The sequence below is a fragment of the Echinococcus granulosus genome, assembly GCF_000524195.1.
Source record: "Echinococcus granulosus chromosome Unknown EG_S00028, whole genome shotgun sequence".
Lineage (NCBI taxonomy): Eukaryota > Metazoa > Platyhelminthes > Cestoda > Cyclophyllidea > Taeniidae > Echinococcus > Echinococcus granulosus.
In genome coordinates, this window is record NW_020170408.1 from 319,613 (window position 1) to 342,509 (window position 22,897).

General features: G+C 45.0%; 4 protein-coding genes across 4 annotated transcripts; 1 reads left to right on the forward strand and 3 right to left on the reverse strand. All coding sequences in view use genetic code 11, as the record gives it.

The window, feature by feature from the left end:
- Positions 1–4,477: 4,477 nt before the first annotated feature.
- EGR_04469 (E3 ubiquitin-protein ligase HUWE1) lies at positions 4,478–13,547 on the reverse strand (the record flags this gene model as incomplete). The annotated part of the gene is made up of 8 exons (XM_024493718.1): positions 4,478–5,062; positions 6,442–6,822; positions 9,546–9,770; positions 11,649–11,881; positions 12,173–12,366; positions 12,444–12,586; positions 12,953–13,088; positions 13,129–13,547. The coding sequence occupies 8 exons, from the start codon at positions 13,545–13,547 to the stop codon at positions 4,478–4,480; spliced, it is 2,316 nt and encodes a 771-aa protein (XP_024351832.1).
- A 2,102-nt stretch (positions 13,548–15,649) lies between these two features.
- On the forward strand, positions 15,650–17,435 carry EGR_04470 (T-complex protein 1 subunit epsilon; the record flags this gene model as incomplete). Its single annotated transcript, XM_024493719.1, has 4 exons — positions 15,650–15,763; positions 15,804–16,228; positions 16,265–16,606; positions 16,685–17,435. The coding sequence occupies 4 exons, from the start codon at positions 15,650–15,652 to the stop codon at positions 17,433–17,435; spliced, it is 1,632 nt and encodes a 543-aa protein (XP_024351833.1).
- A 435-nt stretch (positions 17,436–17,870) lies between these two features.
- On the reverse strand, positions 17,871–18,820 carry EGR_04471 (DNL-type zinc finger protein; the record flags this gene model as incomplete). The annotated part of the gene is made up of 3 exons (XM_024493720.1): positions 17,871–17,934; positions 18,014–18,150; positions 18,512–18,820. 3 exons carry the CDS (start codon positions 18,818–18,820, stop codon positions 17,871–17,873), a joined length of 510 nt encoding a protein of 169 aa, XP_024351834.1.
- Positions 18,821–19,532: 712 nt separating this feature from the next.
- Positions 19,533–22,520, reverse strand: EGR_04472 (Protein TRC8; the record flags this gene model as incomplete). Its single annotated transcript, XM_024493721.1, has 2 exons — positions 19,533–21,640; positions 22,427–22,520. 2 exons carry the CDS (start codon positions 22,518–22,520, stop codon positions 19,533–19,535), a joined length of 2,202 nt encoding a protein of 733 aa, XP_024351835.1.
- Positions 22,521–22,897: the final 377 nt, after the last annotated feature.

Below are 22,897 nucleotides of genomic sequence, written 5' to 3' on the forward strand. Positions count from 1 at the left end.
AAGAAATGGGACTTTGCCTTGTGTGCTAGTAGAGGGGCTCCTTTAACCTCCAGTAGGACAGTCAAATTGGACTCCGCCACTAGCCTCCTACAAAAAATGGCAACATCTGAGAGCTTTCAACGGTCAGCTATTCCACGAGCTCGGGAGAAAGTTAAATGAACTCCACTTGGTATCCAATGACGTTGCGAGGCTGAAACCGAGCCAGTCAATTCCACCGACTGATGCAAGGGAACCCTTAAAGATATTTAGAATCGTCTCTAAAAAATAGGATAACAATACGTAAAGAATGAAATTAACAACGGGCAATGCTTCCTTTTTGAAGGATCTTTAAACAATAACTCCTACATAATAAATAAAACCCGCTTTCAAGAAGGAATGTTATCAAGACATGCGCACTCTACCAGTAGGATGTCGCCAAACACATGCCATTAATGAAGACGGATAGAGCCAAGTGGAAAGTCTGGTCAATCAGCCCAAAGATATGATACCGCCCCCATATTGCAGGGAAACGAAAACAACCACAAAGTACCAGTATCGTCTTCACAGGGTGATGCTTTCAAAAAGAAATAATAAGGTTATAGTAGGCAGCAATTTTTGAATCAAGCACAAACTAAAGACTCCCCGCCAAAACAATGCTGTATCAAAAGTCGGAAGGCTTCAGATACCTGTGGACAAGAACGAATCACAGAAATTAGGCAACAAGCCCCTCAACTGGCATGCAGCTGGGCGGTTGGCCAAACAAACAAATGGTAAGGTTAATAAACCGTAGCAACTACGTCAAACGTCCTCAAATTTCGTGTAACCAATCAAACAATTTGTAGTTTGTTCCTCACACAAAAAACGCCTCGTGTTACTGAAAAGGATGACAGTGGGAACGCACCTCCAGAATGGGTTCGACAACATCTTCCACGGACATGTAGCTGAGCAGTTGGTCAACAGACTTGCAGAAGGTGGCACAGGAGAAGGAGACGGGGAAGTCGAAAGGCAGACCAGGCATGAGGAGGAGATCGCACAACACCTGCACACCCGCCCGTGAATGCAGCTGGTACGAAGTGAGGTCGTTGACATGCATGAAGAAGGAGTGCAAACGCTCCATGAACTTGCTCTGTGAGGGAGGGGAAAAAAATTACTTCAACTACAGTTGGATCGCCGCCATTACAACGGTAGCACAGATGATAAAAGCCTTTTTGCATCACTTTAAGTATGATTTATTTTCGACAAAAGATATCGTCAATGAAAATAAACATGGGTGTTGCGAATCGACGCACCACAAATCCAACGTACCTTCGGAGTGCAACAACAACGAAGTTGGGAGACATCAAGGAGGTGAGCTATGGTATTCGTTAAGAACTATCGTAGCACGTGGTCAAAACAGTCTTTGCAAAAAGTCTGACACGGTAGCTAACATTATGCACCTCACGTTGCACTGGATACACAATCCAAAGTTTGTTTTATGGCCGGAATCAGAGACTACCCAGTAATGTCAATTTAGAATTGCCAAATTCACGCTCCCACCCTGCGATGATTGGTTTGTTTATGGCGTTAACACTTTAAACGCCCCTAAAAATGGTTCAACAGGGACGCACGAGAGAGCCTCAACACATAAACCAACTAACACAGCTTGGTTTGAACTGATGTGACATCGTAATTACGAACTCATTTCAGAGTTTAAAAACGATGGACCTGATTTAACTGCATGAACGATGCCGTAAAAGTTCTCTGAACCTTCTAGAACGAGCTATGTCATTTGTGGTGCGTACCTGGAACCTCTTCTCTGGGTTCCCAAAGCACGCAATCCGCTTCATCCAAGTTACTGAAAACAACAATGAACGTTCTGCGGCAGAGGCACGGCTCGATGTCTCCGTTGAAATAGACCACGGTTGCTCCAAAAAAAAAAACAACTGACTTCTTTATCGAAAAATTTTGACACTTTAAAATGAATAATTTAGTGGTGGATATGACTGAGCGTTCCATCCTGTATTACGGGTGTTCAAAGGCAGCAAGCCAGTTCTCTCAAGCTGAGAAAAGCCTTGTAAATGCTTTACTGATAGGAGCCATCACCGACACAAAATTATAACCCCTTCTCAGCAGGATACACCTACCCTGAAATCCACCCCAATAAGTCGACGTGGCCTTAGACACTTCCGTTTCTATCACACTTCTATTTCCCAATTGCCCGATCCGTTTTGGATGTCATTCTGGAAGGAGGTGATAAGCATCAATGAGAAGAAAAATAACAGAGTAATATGGAGAAGGAGAATACAAGGCAGTATCTTCCTCCCATCGCAACCAAGGTGCTTAGTTCCCCGTCCAATGCAATGATCTACCGGCTCTAAAGAAGACTAGGTTTTTCTTGTACCGCAATGAGTAGGCAAATAGATGGAACAATCGCAGTCACAGCTGTGGATTTGCTTTCAGCAAGTGAACACTTGCCACACACACATACACATAAACATACAGGAAAAATCTGTTCCTCAAAAGTGTTAGATGGGTAGTGGTCCGCCTGACAACAGCCAATGACATTTGCTTGCTCAGCGAACGGTGAAATACAAGAGCCATTTCTCATCACAACTCACGTTCACGGAAATACAAAAATGGCGCGTTTCAATAACACTAAAAGAGTTGGAATAAAGCGGTGTTCCTAAGAGCAGACCACAAAGGAGTACCACCCTTTTACCCTTTTGCAATGGACGCATACAAAGCAGTGCATACGCTTGGCAAGTCTCCGCAAGACACAACAAGTCATTTGAGGTCAAAATTTAATGTTCGATTGTTGGCGTTATAGTGATCCGGATAAAATGAACCAAAAAAAGCGGGGAAGTCCTTTTACATAGCACTACTGAGCTTGACTGCCTCCATTTGCACTCAGGCAGAGACAAACGAAGTTCTGGAGGCAAAATTGGCGATCACGAAGGGGGAAAATGAAAAGGTGAGGACGAGAGGAGGGGGGAGGCGACAAAAGTCTATTTTACGCAAGTACTACTGAAATCACAAAATCCGCCTAACTATGAGGCTGAAACTTGCGGATTCGAGTGAGCAAGAGCGATTCCAAGTCCCTTCTGTGGTCACTGATTGCTTACAAACTGTCGGTTAAGCTGCAAACCCGACAGTGCAAGCGTTAATACAATCCTACTAAGATCAGAGTGCACCTTTTCTGAGGCAAAAGGATCTAGCATTTGTCGGGAATAGCAATGAAAATTAATCACATTACGCATCAGTTATTGTGGGCAGGGGTTGTGGATTTCTCACACGACGAATATCCCAGAGTGGTGAACCTGGGGTCCTGGAGATTAAAAAGGGCGGCAGTATATTGTGTCATCACCATTACAGCATTACCGATTTTTTTTTGTTTGTCAAATCCTTCCCTTAAGACATGGGGAGGGGGGAGAGCTGCCGCCCCAAAAGACTGACTAGACACCAAAGACATGTGTCACCATGTTTGTGCGCGAGCGTCAAACAAATTAATCTGGGTAATTATAGGCTTGAAATGAATGTGAAGGGCGTCAAAGACAGAACTGAAAACCTGCAGCCACGCCCTAGTTGAGTGGGATAAAAGAGCCACGCTTCAGAAATGACATCGAGTGGAACCACATGAAGCGTTTAAGCACCGCATAAGCGGATGAGAGGCAAACGTTATGAGAGCAAAAAAAATTTCAAGATAAGCTCTATGATGCAGTGAATTATATCAATAAATCAGCAGGTAAGAAAGCAATCTCAACACCTTCGATACCTTGCCTTGGCACCAAAATAAAGGGTCAATTTTAGAATCCAAAATAACGCAAAGGTAATTTGGTAGGTTTGGAACCGGCGTTTCACAATAATTTAACAGATATGGACTAGATTGTTCGTCGCGAGAGATTACGACTTCAATCATTCGAAATATCTCCAACGCCTTAATGGTCCATCGGAAAAAACCTATTCTGCGATTTCGGAACCCAATCCTTTCTTCGACTACGCCCTTAGACAATTTGCCGGCAAGAATGCTTAAACCACTACCTCAAATTGTATTGAATTTCGCACTTGTAAAAACTGGGATCGTGTTTGGCACATTTTTCAGTCTGTTTGGATCTTTGTGGTTGGAATTGGAAGTCTGAAGGACAGGATATGTTAAAGCATTTCCCCTACCCATCACTGCAGACCCTTGAGCCCCTTGAAGTCACTCATGGGAACTAGTACCGTGATGCCAAGGCATCAAAATTGCCCGAACAAAAGTTAGCGTTTTTTGAACAAATAAAGGCCAGATCCAGAGTGATTTTATCAAGGCTGTACCACTCATCAACAAAAAACAAAACTATTAGAGACAATTTTGAGGAAACCAAAATCAAAGGTCCTCCTTTTTCATATGACCTCTAACGTTTAAGACCCTGAAAAAGGCCCGACATATGCTATGTTCTGACTCATGATCAACTCAAGACCGCTTTGAAGTACATTTACAATAGGAACCAATCATATTGCATCTCAACAAAATAAAAATATTTCAACATCGAATCCACTTAAAGCCACTCACCACATTGAGAATGAAATCGGAGATGCTCTGCGAGCCCTCCTCCTCATCAACGTCCATGGGAGTAGCTACAGCCGTGGGGACTGTAGCGACGGCAGTGGGAATGGCAGTAGTGGTGAGTGTGCTAGAGCCTCCGCTAATCGATGGGTGCTCCGGAGAGGTTGGAGTTGCCAGTACGCTGATAGAAATAGCATGATGAGGGTTATCCACATCACTACCAGCTCCATCACTCCCAGAGAGAAGCATGTTGACATCCTCCACCTCAGCATCTAGATAGGCACCTTCTTCCTCTACTTCATCGTCTTCTTCGACCACTACGTCCACGTCCACATCAACGTCTTCATCATCATCCGGAGATCCGGCTCGATGACGGACTCTAACGGGAGGATGGATGTCTGAGCTGGACCTGGTGGATGTCCCTGCCACCGCTGCAGTGGAGCCTGCGATATTGGAGTTCGCACCGGAGCCTCCACTCATCCCCGGAGGAGTGTTGTCGATGCTGGTGGCGGGAATTAGAGAGGCTGGGGTCTTGCCCATATCGACGATTTTCGTGAAGCACTGCGAGATAATTACAGTTAATTCGAAGGGTTATTTCAAACAGGTAGATGACGAACTTCGCAGATACCTCGGGATAGCGGATATAATCAGCCCCAAATTCAGCACAAGGTAGTTTACAAGAGCTGTTGAATTTAGGACATGACGTTTATTTTTAAAAATCCTGGTACGACAACATGCAGCGCTGTGACAGGTGCGCCCTTCCAATAGATGGTCTGTAATGTCATGAACCAGACCAGACAACGTTAATCAACATGGGAGACACAGGTGGTAGCGCTCGAATGAAACAGCGCCAAGTGGCGCGATGTCCTGTGAACGAAAGTGTTAAATTCAAAATCAAAGATGCCCATTCGTATGGGGGCTGTCAAACTGATAAATCACTCAGTCACCAAACAGCAAGATGGTACGAAGACGATCGGCTGTATGTGGGAGGCAAGCGCGATAGATGACAGTAGAGTGATCACGAATCAACGGTTAAAACGCAATTTGTCTTGGAAGAGGTGCAACAACTTATGAGGCTCTTGATGCGAAAAAACTACACCTTTAATCCAATCCAAAAACATTATGGAGGGGGGGGGGGATTGGATCGGGCTTCAGCAAAATAAAATTCCGGAAACACATCAATTTATAATCGCCGTCTTTCCCGTCCTAATTTTGCAATTAAGTGGGTTCTGCCATAAAAATGTCGCTGGAGTACGGTATCTGCGCAGTACTGCTCGAAAAAATCCTTAATGGGATTCGCCTAGGAAAGGAGGGTATTATCTGAGAAAAAGTCCAATCAGGTCACTAAAAAAGTAGGTCTGAGTTCTCCGCATCGTCATTGACCCTAGTACGGAGGGTTGGCTACGACTCACAGGTGCACTCTACAAATGCGACCGGAGTGTCCACGAGAAGCACTAGGGACGAAGTTTAAAAGTGGATAACCATGTGGGAAAACAACATCCATCCAGGATATTCAAACACGCAGGCTCTTGAAATTCCGCCAGTTCTATCACCATCTTAGCGCCGTGGACATATGCTGCAGGTCCTCTTGAAGTTGCCGACAAAACTTTCATAATGACACTCCCTATCGCACCCTCAAGATGGGTAGCAGTAGGTGAATACGATCCAAAGGAACTGCAACCTTGGTTTCGTTAGCCGAATATCACTCAGCCAAAGCCTCGTCGAGGAGGGCTTACAACGGAAAGAGGCTTGAATTAACCACCACCCACAGCAACCACTTTAATCGCGCGTTTTCCCAAGCCGGACTTAAACGCATGAAAACCCCCACTATGGAGGTGCTTATGATTTTCAAGATATGTTAATTAAACGAATAAAGGACAAATACTAAAAGATCGAATTAACGAAAAGCATCCAAAAGAATGCAAATAAATGAACCTCACATTGAGAATGGAGTTGAAAATAATGCCACGAATGTCGGAATGCGTTCGCATGAGCTCATGCAACGAGACACTCATCTGGCTTGCGGTGAGGTTGTTAGTAGGATTGTTCTGGCCCACATTGGAGGCAGCGATGGAGAGATTGTAGCTGATCTGAGAGAGGAAGTCGCGTAATCGCTTTGCTCGCATTGTCGGCAGGTATTCGGGGCTCACCAAAGTCTCCACGTACTTCTGCAGCACTCCACTCGAGCAGAGGGCTGTGCGGCCCCGCGGGTTCAGCGCCAGTGTGCGAAGAATGGAGGGCAGGTGAACGAGGAAATCGCGACTCTGCGGCAGAGGGTTCTCCGTCAGGGCGGACAGTATGTCAGAGGTCACGCCCTTGTCCTACAACATCAGAAATGATTAGTATTTATGTCTACAAATGTTGATAGCGTTGAATTTGGTTGCTCAAGCTATCTGTCATACTCTTTTTCCAAACAATTTATGATGGCGCATCAGAAGGTGCACTGAGAGATAATAGGCAGTGGAAATTGGTAAATGAACCAATTTCCACAAGACAGCAGCCAGAATCAAGGCACAAAGCTACAACATGTGCAGTGTACCCAAGAATCCGCCATTATTTTGTAGCCAAGTAACATTAGATGAAGGGGCGTCTAGACAGGCATCCAAAACCACCAAAAATAGGTAATTTGGTTTTCGTTCCTAGGGAAACTAGATGACCCAATAAATAGACGATTCTGATGATCGAATCAAATCTTAATGTCGGGAAACATGAAAGGTCAATGTCAACTGGTGACTTACAAAATGGCAAAAAATGAAGATTAGAGATATCGACGGGGTCTAGTCTGCGGAAACTGTTGGATGACTGTGGACTTCACCCAAAAGAAGTAGGGCCAGTTAGAAAACTACCCTATAGCCAAAAAGGTCAAATAAACAGGACAAGGGACCAGAAATCAGGCTCCCAATGTACAATGCACTCCGTGGGATACATTAGAGAACGTCTTTAAAAGTGCCACCAACATGGAAAACGCATGCCTTTGAGGGGCAAAAAAAACGGAAGCAAATTGCCTATACGATAGGTCAATGTGGGTGGACAGTGGGGCGTAAGCTAGTGAAACAGTAATTACAGACTGGCAAGCCGACATTTATAGAATGAAAAATGGCATGACCTTGTCGCTGAAATCGGTGCCGTGCAGCCAGACGACAGCGCACAGGATCCCCTAGTCGATGGGCAAGCGGAACTCCGCATAAATGACTCAATGACTCCCGTAGGGCTGCATTGTACCACCTTGCCTAACAGCGCATGCTGATTGAAACGATTCCAACCAAAAAAACGTCACCGTAACAGATGACCTGAAAAGGGAATGAGTGACTGCATGTCCAAATGGAACCCAAAAGGGCAATGCAGTACCCTTCTGTGGAGAGATAGGCATTGACAGAACCGGACAACTGGGCGCCTAGAGATCAACGTCGTTGATTAGAAAGCCACTGAAGAGCGTTACATTTTATGACCTTGTCCAATAACGCACATGCCAGGTAGTTAAACCTCGATACGGAAAACATGCGGGCTCACCTGACGACCAGACCTATAAGAGTCCGAATGGAACTACAAAATCACCCAATGAGAGTCATAAGGGGGTTACGTTCTCCAGAGGACTCCAACAAACAAACCCAGTAATTATGGAGTCCAAGTGACGGTGGATGAGAGCAATGACGATTTCGCATTCTCACGCAATAGCTGGGCAGTTCACGATACTCACACCAAGTTTAACAGCGTAACAACATGGGGAACAAAGTGTGAGTATACAAGCGTGTGCCTCCGCCAATAACAAAGACCATGTTCGCACACGCCACTCCACGAGTGGCTGATCGGCAATTTCAACAACTCAGTGACGTCTGCCCAAGGAGGCCATCAATAATGCGCCAGTAGACTACTCTTTTGCAGTCCATTGGTGAGTGAGTAGTGGAAAAATTGTACAACCAAGTTGTGAAACGATTTGATGACAGATCGTGCAGCGTCAGTCGGAATTAAGCCAAATAATTGTGTGACACAAACGGTTAGCACCGGCTGATACAGAGGTTACACGAAACGGATGGCAAGCACAAATGAGGCAGGGGGCCGATCGGTGCATTTGTAAGAGGTAAGCCGACCATGAGACTTCGTCGGCAAAGCCTACTCAATGAAAAGAAATCGAAGGATGCATAATTGAAAGGAGGAAAGGAAGAAGAGGTCACATTACAAGGTCACCTACAGCGTGAAGCATTTCAGGAGAGAAGAGGAGTGGACAAAACCGCCTCCTCAAAAGTAGAGAAAAACTGATAACCGAATGCAAATTGGAACACAGCTTACAGCCACATCCTTGCCCTAAGACACACGTTTCAGTTGGGGAAAAAGAAGCATTTCTACTACAGATATGCAAAGCACATGATCGTAAGTGGAGAATACTTGTATGGCGACAGCTGAAATCGAACCACAGCGCCAAAAGGAAACCAGGTGCCACTACACCTACGTAGTCAACTGGAATGAAGTGCATAGAGTCAATAACCTGCGAAGCGACAAACAGTATCTACGTAGCAAAGCGACGAATTCCGAAAGCGTACTTAAACTACCAACCGCGCACAACTCATCTTTTACTTTGAAACAGGTTTTATAGACGAGCTTTGTCTACACATTACTTTTGACCGCAAAAAAAACAACAAACTGACTTAAATATCGCCAGTGCATAGATTATGCACGCATGCCGTGTGTGAACACAATGCTGGCGTAGGGGGCAAGGGGTGGCCCAAGGTCAAACCAAAGCATTTAATCCCACGTGATTGTAAAAAGTGCTATACAACCTTGCCACGGAGTAGTGAATGGTAGATAGGTAGGGTGGAATGGTTACTAACGTCCCTCATGGTGTGGACCAGCTCATTACAGACTGATATTTAAAACAGCAGGTATTAGTGACAGTGCGTGCATGTAACAGCGTGTGGCAATGAACGAGAGATTTGTTAGACGCGGAACAGGAGTGGGGGTGTGCAGCCGGGAACTCTCCTTCTGTACACCCACTTCATGACGTCAGATTACGAGGACAAACATAATGGAGACAGCCGCGAGAACTCACCTGCATATGAGAGATACTCGAGGGGTAGGTGTAGATGTAATTGGTGATGGTCTCCATGGCGAATAGGACCAAGTGGGGAGTAGCGTGAAAGACACGGTTGCTGTAGATCTTGCGCAAGACGAGAGGCAGATTGCCGGACATTGCAGTGCGCATGTGCTCGTACCAGTCTGCCTCGAGGCAGAGGCGTTTCAAAAGATTCAGCATAGACTTCATGAGACCGGAGCGCTGAGTGTTTAACACACCGAGGGGGGAAGTCTGGCTACTACTGCTGCCGGCTTTGGCTAGCTCCTAGAGGGAACCGGTGAACGTGGAGTGATGGGTTAACATCTCGACTTTCGCATAACCCTGGGACAAGTGAGAAATTTGACAACTATACAAGTACCACAGCAAATGGGCAGGAGTCAACGGATTATGGATTGAGTTTTTGCATCTAGAAAGGGAGAATGTCAGGAATACAAATAATGTGTGAAACGTGATGCAATGAAGGTGGGCAAGATCCAACAAGTGGAAACTTCTCGTGTCATTCTAATTTCCGCCTCGAAGGAAGTTTGGCCATATTGCCCAAATGCCCAGATTTTCTGTGGCACACCAAAAGAGCTGCTTACCGACGTTAATCTCATGGTACGGGGCTAGGAATAGCAGAATGGCTTGAGAGCTACATTATCTACATTCCTTGGAAAAATTGTATTGCAATGCCAGTCAGCGTCCAGAAAGCAAAGGATAGTGTGTCACATCTTTGTGTAAAGAGCACAGACAGTATCGCAGAAGAAATGTAACAAAAGTCCCTCGCAATATTTAGCGATCTGATTACAAGGGCTATGTGCTTTGATCTAAAGAGATGCGATTCGCACGCACTTTGCCTTATATGGAGATGACCTTAAAGAGGACGTGATGCAATGAAGCGGTTAATCTAATTAGGAATCCTGATATTACAAAGCGACGTTTATTGTCTGTGTGCATGATCACTTGAGTCCTCTAGCCCTGCCTAGTTCGGATCTACTCATACCACTTAGATTATCAATCAACCAGCCATTCTGCACTTCCAAACTCGGGCACTCTATCACTTCTCCAGGGCTGACATGCTTCAATAGAGAGGTGATTTTCTTGCGCAGACGACGCCAGGCCTCTTAGCTCTGCAACACTACTCATGAGCGTTGACCCCTCCAGCCCTCGGCATAAATCAGAACGGGTCACAAAGACATGCGTGCATGTGCGCACCCGCACATGTGCAGGCATTTAGCGACGACCTTACAACAAACACCCACACAAGCACATGTGATCCGTCTGCGTGTCGAACATGCTTGACCGATAGGCACTTCGTTTACAAGGCTGCTAACTTAGCGAATAGCATTCACTTAAATGTCCAAATCACATGGGAACGGCGAACATTTGCCCTTTATTCAACCTGATCGGAGCAATCAGAAACAGTAAAGAGGACATTACTATTGAGTCTTAAATGGCGAGATTTGGCATAATTTGGAAGTACACTAGCAAAAATGAATGCCTCCCAGTTAAATCAATGCACCTGTTTGGCGTCATCAAATATAGAAGTGAAACTCCTACAAGCAATAAGAGTATAAATTAAATTCACGACTTATCAAGTTGTCCAGATCCTAGAGCATCGGTTGGCCCAAAAAATTTACCCCCGACCATCTAGCTATGGCCAGGTAAGTGAAGTCGGCGATTAGTACAGCTGTGGCGACGGCACACGTATAACGAGGAACTGATGATCAGCGGGCAAAGAAATTACGGTGACTGCGATAAAATGGTGGGTGCTCAATTTGATGAGACAGTCATTCAGAATCCTAAATAGCCTCAGGGAATCAAACATGAGATATGGGCGAAAGAAAACCCTTACCGAAATTGGTCGAGCCAATTCGTAGCATAGCCAAAAAACTGCTACAGCGGGATTTAGTACTCTTTTGTAGGGAAAAAAGACAACTCATCCCAGGTTAAGTCCATAATAACATCAAAACATCACATTCCCACAGTCATTCAAATCAAGGTAAGGATGAAACATAAGTGGTTGGCAAAAGAATCGTTCGATAAAAACGACTGTTTGAAGTGTTCTATCGTGATGAAGAGGTGGAGAATTTGACTTACAGGAGGAGGGTGGAGGACAAGCTCGGCCTCGTAGTCCAGCCTATCGACAAGACGGTCGAGAACGAGCTGACGATTGGAGATGATACTGGAGAGAATTTGGTCAGTGACACGAACCGCGCGGGTGACATAACTCAGACAGTCGTTACGTGGCACGTGCCAAGCTATAAGCTGTAGCATGGAGTCCAATATCCCACTGGAATTCATCGTTCGCACGCTCATGTTATGGCCATTCCCTGAAAAGGGGGTGCAAGAATAACCAATCTCATGTATATATAATCTACTTAGAAAGAATCACATATTAAACGCTCTACAGCTCTACAGAGTGGAGGTCGGCAGACGCAACTTGATTATTAGGGTAGGGCGATAACTCCGAATAGTGGTAAAAGTTCGCAGAATTCAGTACAATGATCCCACATCCAAAAGAGCAACGATCTATGGCCAGACTACGAATAACGATAGTGATGAAAAACCGACTAGAAATCAAAGAGAAATCATTAAATTTTGAGAGTACTTAACTGACTAACCTGAACTCAAATTCTGTTCAAAAGCTGCCAGATGGTAGAGGAAAGAGAGTAAAGCAATAGTGTATTGCTGATTGACACTGCCACCGGAGGCATCACAGGTGCCATCCACTAGACCCTGGATCCATCGCCTAATGCGCGTAGGTAAAGCGCCGTGAAAGTTGGCCATCCCGGTAGATTCAAGAATGGTCACAAGGCTATAACACACCAAAATGTGCAGTTTATATAATTGATGACAAATAGTTAGAGCAAAAAAGTCTTGCAAAGAACATACTTCACATTGAGACGTTGGAGATTGAAAATAGCCGTCATGGTGCGAAGAGCACAGGCCTTAATGGACATGACTTCGCCATCGGGTAGCTGAAGAACGTCCACCAATTCCTCAACCAGTCCAAAGTAAATTAGACGATCGTCAAACTCAAATGTGTAGCCTAATAAAAAATGAATTTAGGCCGATAAATGAAACAGTTACAAAGAGTAGAAATGGCCTGCAATCGAGCTTTGATACACTTCAGGCGTTTTTCAGGGTCTGAAAAGTACACAGCCGAACGAATTCGGGCAAAAAGAGCCGTTTGCTTTGAGGGTGGAACGGGATGGATCTTCAACAGTTCCTCCATAACCTCTGAAGGAGACTTATTGCAGTCTTTGAAGTATTCTTCAATAACCAGCGGTCTTGACAAGGAACCCGGTTGCCCATCAAACTCAGATTCGGGGTAGTACTCAAAGATGACTTTCCCAGCACTTGGAGGATACTAAAGGGGTTAATTAAAAACAAAGACTTACATGATCCATTCGACAGCAAGAGGCAATGTCGAATCCATTCTCTGCACCTCCCCATGACTCAGCAATCGATACAAGTCGCTCGAGAACCAGCGACCTGTTATTCGGATCAAGTCTGGAGAAGTAGTTGCTTCTTTTGCTAAAGTAACTTTGAGTGAACCAAGTGGGAAAATGTTTACCTAAAATTGTATGCAAGCCCAAGAACGGCTAATAGTATGTCCATGTTTGAGGTGGCAAATAGAGCGAGAATGTGACTCCATGAGCCATAAAGACAACGATAGATACTGTGCTCAATGAGGTGACTAGTGAACTCAAGGACGGTGACAACATCTTTTACAAGATGTTCGTTACCAGGGGCGTCAACTTTAAGGGTCCACGTGCCAACTTTTGTGGTCACATCTTCGAGGATTGCGTCAAGACGATCAAGTATATCAGCCCAGAGGCCAAGTTCACACTTGCCATAGTTCCAGACCTTAATCTTTCTTAGTTCCTTTAAGAAATCTTCATCTGAGCACCCAGCCAAACGTTTGGCTAGGAGAAAGCATTCGTTTTGGTCATAACCACATCTATTGGCAATCTTTTTCCGGTCGATTTTCATTGATTCTAGAAAAATTAACGGTGTTATAACAATCGGAATATCGTACACAGCAAAGCTGCAGAACAAAAATTAGCAATGAACACATAAGTTAGGAAACTGCACACACCACTTTTGTCCTACAATCTACGGAGGAATGGAACCAAAATCCAATTTAGGCGCTCCGAGTTAAGCGAATAGAAAAATTGGTGTTTAATAAAGTTTAGTAGTTTAAGGGATTTTAGTAGGTTTGTACTTAAACCTGAACAATTTTGTTTCAGACCTGAAAATAAAAAAAACAACTGATATGCTATTGCAAAATACGTGATAACGCTACCGTTTTGTGAATGTCATGGAAATGTAGGCACTGAAAGGAATCGCAATGTTTACCGTATCACAGTAAGAACATTATATGCTGCCTTTAATGATGATTTTAAAGAATTCGTATAGATGCTATTTTTGCTTTGAAAGTCAGGTATTGCTGGGGTTCATCCAGTAGTCCGACTCTCATTATGCCACGAAATAATAAGGCAGGATGGAAGAATGTATTTGGCTGAGAAAGAAAAGCAGCAGTATTTTTCAAGTATTATTTAAGGGCTAGAAAGAGGAATGAAGCCAACATCTTTGCCAACACATGAGCCTGCGCATAGTGACCTGTAGTTAAAGAAAACACTTGGTTTTGCACATTTAATATTAGTTAGAGATATACCAACGAACATGCACAAAGTATTTTTCATACCCTTGACTACGTTATGATAACGCGAAACTCTGATCTATGGGAGCACTAGGGGGGAACATTCAAATTAATTAAAGAGGCATGAGGTAATTGAGCACCTGTCTAGGACATTTTCCTACTGTGCACATCGCTGCAACCTAAAAAAGTACACTTGTAATAAATAGCTGCGGCTAGTTTGTTCGATGTTTTGTTGTATTTAGATCTCACCTAGTTTTGTATCCGCAAATGAATTGAAATATTTGGGGAAGTTCGTATTGCATCGCACAACGCGACAATGTTGCGAGTAAACGAAGTTTCCTAAGAATTTAATTATTTTCTTATTTGACGGGTCAGATTTTACTTTGCCCTGTTGTAGCCCGATACGTTACCCTTAAACTAAATTGTGAAGCATTATTTTTACAACTACGACTTAGGTATTAGGGTATCTGGTGCATAAAGCCCTATCCAAATCGGCACAACATCCCCCATTTTTTTGTGGGTAATTGTAAAAGCACTTGGTCCATGAGAAAACGACGGGTAATTTGAAGCAAATGGTCTTTCGCTTTAACGCCATCACTCACTTCCTTTATGTCTAAATTTTTCATTTTTCCACTACGTTGTGGCATACCCGAACCCGAAAAAAAAACACAAAAAGGGTGTAGCGGAACTTGTGTTGCCAAGGCAGAGAAGAACTGCGTGTCTGTCAGTGCTGCTTGGGTGCCCTTCCGCAAAGTGCGTGGACTCAAGTGCTCGCAGAGGCAAGCTCACACCTAGACGAGCCACTGATTCACACAGAGGTGACTCAACAGACGGGAACCCCCAACAGGTTGTTTGACACTGCCCGTGTTCCACTATTTTGATATGCTTTTAAACCGAAGGTAGTAGTTCCGACAAGACATTACCACCGGCCAATAAAATTTCCCATTGGTTCAGAAACATTTAAAATTGACTGCAAGGCTAATAAACAATGATCAATAACAGCATTCAAAGAGTACACGCCTAAGACCGGAGATTTAGGCTAATGGATAGGCATAATTTTTGACAGTCATCCTACTGTCTCCCGAAAATTAAAATAAAGCGCGCAATTATAAGGCGCGGAAACTCAGCAACACAGTTAGTGTATGCTAATCCGGCCCCATGCGTCATTTTTATTGGTTAGGTACCTAACCAACTGGAGGGGTAATAGTTACGGGATATTTTTGTGTTTGACGTCAAGTATTTGCAGTTTTCCTGATAAATTTCATCATCTAGAGCAGTATGTCTTTTAACGTTGGACTGTTTAGCTTGTTACTTACCTCTGAGATAATATCCTTAACTTCATTTCCTTCTTTACGTTTCGTGGTCCTCTATCATTGGCTCTAGCCTTTTATTTAGCCAAAACTTCGTCGGTGTGTGTTTGTCCGTCTGTGTCATGGAAGTGTTCAGTGGTCCATCGCAGTTGGCTTTTGATGAGTTTGGGAGGCCTTTCATTATCCTTAGAGACCAGGAAAAGAAAAAGCGTTTGACTGGTCTGCAGGCACATAAAGTAGATTTAATCTGGATTTATTTATACACGTGTTTACTAGTCTCACATTCTAGCAGCTAAATCTGTCGCCAGTACTCTGAGAACTTCTCTCGGACCCAAGGGTCTGGACAAACTGCTTGTTAGTCCAGATGGTGATGTGACCGTCACAAATGACGGCAGGACGATTCTTGACAAGATGGACGTGCAACACGAGATCGCCAAACTGTTAGTGCAGCTGAGTCGGTCTCAGGATGACGAAGTCGGCGATGGTACTACCGGTGTTGTTGTCCTTGCTGGGGCTCTTTTGGAGCAGGCAGAGACTCTTTTGGATCGCGGCATTCACCCGATTAGAATTTCTGACGGCTTTGAACTTGCCGCTAAGGTCTGCGTGGGTGTCCTGGACGAGATAAGCGAAGACTTCAAATTTTCACTCGATAATCGTGAACCTCTTATTAAAACTGCAATGACTGCCCTTGGGTCGAAAATGTAGGTTATTTTTGTAATTAAACATGGGATTACTAGTGTCAGCCGTTGCCATCGTCACTTCGCCGAGATGGCTGTTGATGCCATTCTCTCTGTCGCCGACATTAAACGCAAAGACGTCGATTTCGAGATGATTAAGGTGGAGGGCAAAGTTGGTGGTAGATTAGAGGATTCGATTCTCGTCAAGGGAGTCATTGTTGACAAGGACTTCTCACATCCTCAAATGCCCAAAAAGGTGACCGACGCCAAGCTTGCAATACTTACCTGTCCATTTGAACCTCCCAAACCGAAAACTAAGCACAATCTCTTCGTTGAGAGCGTCGAGGATTACCGCAAGTTGCGCCAGTATGAACAGGAAAAATTTGTTGAGATGGTCGACATGTGTGTTCCTACTTTTTGCCTTTTTCTCATTAATTTTGTTGCTTTTCCCATCACCTTATTGTTTTTTTTTTTCAACAGGGTTAAGAAAACAGGCGCGAATTTGGTGATATGTCAATGGGGCTTTGACGACGAGGCCAATCATTTGCTTCTGAGTCGTCAGTTGCCAGCAGTTCGGTGGGTTGGTGGAGCCGAAATTGAACTTATTGCGATTGCCACTGGCGGACGAATTGTTCCACGCTTCGAGGAGCTAACCGCAGAGAAATTGGGCCACGCTGGTGTTGTGCGGGAGTTAACCTTCGGGACCACCAAGGATCGCATGCTGGTGATCGAAGACTGCAAGAACTCTAAAGCCGTCACCTGCTTCATTCGGGGCTCTTCTAAAATGATTGTCGAAGAAGCCAAGCGCTCTCTCCATGATGCACTATGCGTGGCGCGTAACCTTATCCGCGACCCACGTGTCGTGGCTGGCGGTGGCGCCTGCGAAATCGCCTGTTCAATTCGCGTCGCCGAGGAGGCGGAGAAGATCTCCACTATTGAGCAATACGCTATGCGCGCGTTCGCTGACGCTTTAGAATCCATTCCAGTCGCTCTGTCTGAGAATGCTGGTCTTCCATCGATCGAGACTGTGGCCTACGTGAAAGGTCGCCAGGTGCAGGAAAAGAACCCACACCTTGGTATTGATTGTCTGCATACAGGCACTTGCGATATGAAAGAGCAAAATGTCTTTGAGACTCTTACCTCCAAGCGTGCTCAAATTATGCTCGCAGTGCAGTTGTGTAAGATGATCTTGAAGATTGACGATATTCGCACGTCTGCGGACGAAATGTAATCTGTTCCCTTTACATTACCGTGTTTGCTAAGTTATACTGGCGAAATGCATTTAACTGCCTAATTCCTTGTGTTAACTGCATAATCCAGGTGTTGCTATTTGTATCGCTAGCTAGTGCTGGTGTGAATGCTAAAGTGCGAGCACGTGATACTAAGGGTGTGAGCAATTTGGCGTGCGACTCCGACCCTTTTCTCAGCGTGCGCAACTTTGTTTATTGGTAGGCAGTGCGGATTGGCGCCCACTGCACTGATCGAAAGGTTTTATGCAGTTAGCTTTTTGCCCCAGCGGCTACGCAATGCAGCATTGTGAATTTGTGCGACAAGGGTTTGTTCCATTTAATTCCCCCCTTAGTGGCAAGAAGCGATGAAATTCGTTAGACATCGTAGGATGTATTTACAGAAATTACAAATTAACACAGCCACGAGCTTGCGTTTTTTATTCTTCCTTCTGCGGTTGCACAGATTCCGGCATAAGTAGGTGCTTCTGCTCACCGATACGCCTAAAATCGACGAAGGGAATTAGAACAGTAAGGAGGGATTGGTGGGTTGTTGTCAAGGCCGATCTAGGCACCACCTCACCAGGGAGTCTTCTCCTTGATCCAGCCCAAGTTATCCGCGATGAGGTGAAGCGACTGGCAGGATGGGCATCGAATAATGACGAGACCGCGGGTGTAGGCCAACTTAGAGAAGAACTTTTGGGTGCGTGTTTTGCACACCTGGAAAGCAGAAAAAGCCGAGCAAGTGGGCAAGCGTGGTCATGGAACCCGATCTCATGGTGGGATCTAGGCATAGGATAAATCCCGATTTGGGGATGGTAGGCGATCCCAAGGCAGGCATAGGAGCGGAACCAATTGTCAACGATGTCATTCATCTTTTACCCCAGATGCTAAGGCGGGTCGACCTCGGGTTCCAAACACAGGTTACCACACCGTAGTCCCACATCATGATCTCCGTCTGCGTACAAGGAGGTACAACTCGCATAGCCTCATCCTGATCTTCCGCCATCCCTTACACCCCTCTTTTCTTGGACCCATTCTCTGGTTGAAGCATCGTTCAGCAGAGATGGGACCAACTTACATTGCAGGTGAAGGTGATGCTCATATTCTTGTCCGACATCGCCGAAGTTGGAATTGAAATGCCCCCCTCCTTCGAAGCCTCTTGTCGAGGAGTTGCTGCAGGTTGGTCAATGGGTTTAGCGTCCGCGGATTCGTAGACCAGATCGCATCCAGGCGCCACCTCTAGTACTGGACGTCGTGGACGTGAAGTTGAGAATGGAAAGGAGCAGAATTGAGGCCTCAATTTCCGAAGGAGGGGAGCAGAGGACCTAGCGCCACCTCCAAACCTGACCATTGATGGGAGGAGCACGACTCTTCTTAGAGCACTCATCTACTGCGAACAGAAAAAAAAATAACCAGGAATATCAACTAAACTTACGAACTATTTTTTGAGCTTTACGATTTGTTTTCGCAAAACGCCGCAATACACCGATTTGCTTACCTGGGACCTGGCGTCACATATACGTGACACGCGTAGCTTATCAAGATTATAAGGACAAGTGGTTGCACCAAATAGTGTGTAACAGAGTGATTAGTCGTAAATGAGGCGGGAAAAGAGAAGTGGTGGCTTCCGACAATGAGTGCGCTATTTCAGTGCTACATTTCCTACAGTTGAACCTCCAATCTGTGGAAGTCGATTCGCTTCCGAGACCTTGGCTCTCAAAGGCCCAATTCACCTTCAAACGACAAGAACCTGACACACATCCACCCACTCAGTGAAGCATGCCCCAAGGGGTTTATCAATCACTGCCCTCTGACAAACAAAAGGCAGTGCCTTATCAGCTTCCATTCCTTCACACACACACAAAACCGTTGAAACAACCGTTTTATTTATTCAATAGCACACAGTCCCACACACCGACAAAGCCTTCATCAGGCAGCCCAAATCAGAGCAATAACAACGCGTCTATATATATATTCCTTCTGCCGCAACAGAAGCAGCAATATTGAGGGCGGGATGGGTGGTGGGGAGGGGAGGGTAGGGACAAAGTCGAAAAAAATACACATCTCCTGTCATCGTCTTTTTTCCCCTCGCCTCCTCCCTACGAGGCAAAAATGTCAGCATTGCACATAGGGCAGATGGGACGTCGCTGGACCCACTGCATGAGACACTTGCTGTGGAACATGTGCCCACAAAGCGTCCGCTTGGCGTTCCCCACCGACATGGCCTCATAGCAAATCGCACACCAATCTGCGTACGCATCCAATTGCTGCGATGTCGGGGCTGGAATAGACGCCATCGTGTCTTTGAGGAAGAGCTGGGTCCGCAGCCAAAAGAAGCCGCGACATGTGGCCGGATAAAGGACAAAGAAGACGTGAACTATGAGGATGAAAACCCGACACACTCCAAAGGACTCGTAGAATATAAGCCAGAGAATCACAAGTACTGAGAGCAGAGAGATAAGGTAGTTGACAAAGATATTGAAGAGCCGAGAAGCGGCGAGGAGACTGTAGAATCTCGTCCACAGAGGCCAACGATGATGGGCTTGATGAAGCGCGTACTCGAAAAGGGTGCAAGTTACGTCCAGAAGAAGCTGACCTCCACAGAGGTAGGTGCGGAGACGTTGAGCGTAGCCAGTGTACGCGGAGACGGTGCCACCACCACCAACACCACCAGCTGCGTCAGTTAGAGAGGATTTTCCACCCAATGATTGGTACCCACGACCAGTGTAGGGAAGGTAGGAAAGCCAGACGGGGAAGTGGATAAACACGCAACCAGAGAGACCAATCATTAGTGCACAGAAAAGCAATGGGATGAGGTGGTCAATCCAGGGTGAATCCAAGCCCGGTAAACCCAGACGAAGCAGGATAGCCTTGACGAGAGACTCCACGGGATAGACACATGTGAAACCCATGACAATAAGGAGGTGAGTGAAGCAGAAAATACGCTGATGCGAGGTGAGATTAGGCAGGTCGTACTGGATGGCGAGGAAAACGAAGAGGATGACACAGCTCCAACTAGTGTTTTGCAACAACTCCACAGCAGTCACCTCAATATGATCGTTGCTAGTGAGCTGTTCCTCGATAGGGATCCAGGGATTTGCTGCAACAGGCGCTACCTCCGCCGTCTGGATGAGTTGAGCGATATTCGCACCGAGAGGATCGACACAAAAAGCAAGAAAGTTGACAACAAAACCCGAAATAAGCCCCACACACACCGCAGCACCGTAGACAGAAGTCCAAGTTTCTGCACCGATAGCCAGAGCGCCAGTAAGAAAGCGTGAGGACAGACGGTACGAAAGACTAGTTGAATTGATGAGGTTTTCCTCATTTGCATAAGCACTTAGAAAGGTGAAATTGAGGGAGTGTTTGATGGGCATACCGTACTCATCCGTGGCACGGGAGAGGAGTTCAATGACCTTAGCATCGATAGGCCAGAAAGATGCACCGAGAAGGACAATAAGGAAGAGTTTAATGAGCCAGAAGCAGAGGAAGATAGAGGGTACGTCAAGACGGTTCCAGTTATCAGTGACAAAGGTAAAGGGCTCCATAGAGAGTTGGATTAACTGCTCTTCTAGCGCCACCTGCAAGCGGAAGTAAAAGCCTTCGGTCAAGAAAGCAGCGAAAATGCAGAGAGTGAGAAGAAGGGCCAGAAGCTCGGGCAGGAGGGAGAAGCGAAGTTCGGTGAGCAGTTTTGCGAGAGACTGAGAATGAAGACAGTCGGAGTAGCGCAGAAGAACGGAGTGGATAAGATAGTTGTTCCGACCACCTAGAGCATAGAAGTAGTTGCAGACGGCAGGCGTGCTGTTTTTTGCAATTCCGGTGGATAACTCCTTGTTATAGGTGTGATCAATTGTAGTAGCGACAGAGATGTATAGAATAACGGGAAGAAGCATGATAGAAGCGCCAATAAAGCCACGAAAAACGCTTTGACGAAAGCGGTGTCTATCATCCAAATGACGGCGGTGGAAGAAGGCTGGCAAGAGATGAAAGCAAGCGAATACGGTAAGGAAGGATAGCATAGGAATGGGGAAAAACTTGAGAAGGAGAAAGCGCCAACTCCATGGGCGATAGTCAAAGGCGAGTTCATTAAATCGCCGGACAAAAACGAAAGTAGTGGCGATAGCCAAGACAAAGGGCAGGCAAAGGAGACCCAGCGTCCGAATCTGTTTTGGTGGAAGCAGAACTGCCACGAGAAACAGAGTGAAAACTATAGAAAATAAAAAATTTAGGCATTATGTCAAGCACCAGATAGTATATCAAACTAATGATAGCAACGTACTGAAATTGGTGCTAGAAATAACTAAAAAGAATAAGCAATTGCATGATTGATACTCGAAAGAATCCGTGGAAATTCACTGCATTCCACATTTAAATGCACAATAATTTTCTCAAAGGAACGGAGGAGAAACGCATTGGACAAAACTGACTTGTTAAACACATAATTATTCTCATCGGACTTCGACTTATTTAACGCTACGGCAGTTGATAATATAATAGCTTCAAAGATAAAGGCCCTGATAATTACTTTAGTCACATGACAATATTCCAACTATCCTAATCAACCTTACAACGGACAATAAGTTGCCACATAATTAATCATGTGACGAACTCAATCATTGACTTGTACAGACAAGGTTCCTGCTACCATTAATGAACGCTAATTTAAAATCTGCCGAACCAATGTGAATAATGCAAAAATGCAGGACTCGAATGGTGAAATCTGCGATGCGAATAAAAGAACGGATTAGAAACATATCCATTTCGAATCAAAAATACAATAGACTACATCCACAGAAGCTTACAAAGGGAAAAGAAAACAACGAAGCACCCCAATATATGTCAAAAGTCCCAACTAATAGGAGTAATGAAATATATAAGCAAGTCAGAGAGACCACGTAGGCAAAATAACTTAAAATATAAACAAGAATCGCAATACACAAGCAACCATGGCGACTGCTAGAGGGAACGATATAAGAAAAGAGAGGTGACCTACCGAGAGCGATTGTGAACGTAGTCAACTCATCCGAAAGACCATTAGTGTAGAGGGTATCCTTGTAGGCCAGCCAAGAAGTGAGCAAATTTTTCATATTAAATATCCAGGTGGTTCTTTTTGCTAGGACGGTGTCAATAAACAATACTAACAACGCCCTGAAAAAAACAACTGCACACTCCCGAACCCTCATTTGATTTTCACAACGGCAACACAAACCTAAAAAGTCCGCCACCCAGCCTGGTTAAGAAAACGTTCAAATTTCATCTAAAAGTTCTAAAGTAGATGTAGAAATAATAACAACAAAAACAAACATTTTCACAATTTTGCGTTAAGTTTCGTTACTGAAACTTTGACAAATAGTTGAAAAGATATTTGTTTTAAGAGAACCGGTAGCACATTTGGGTTTAAGTTTTAACAGCACTGCTGCGTCAAAAGAAATTAGTGGTGTACTTTTATTTGAGAATCCTTGTG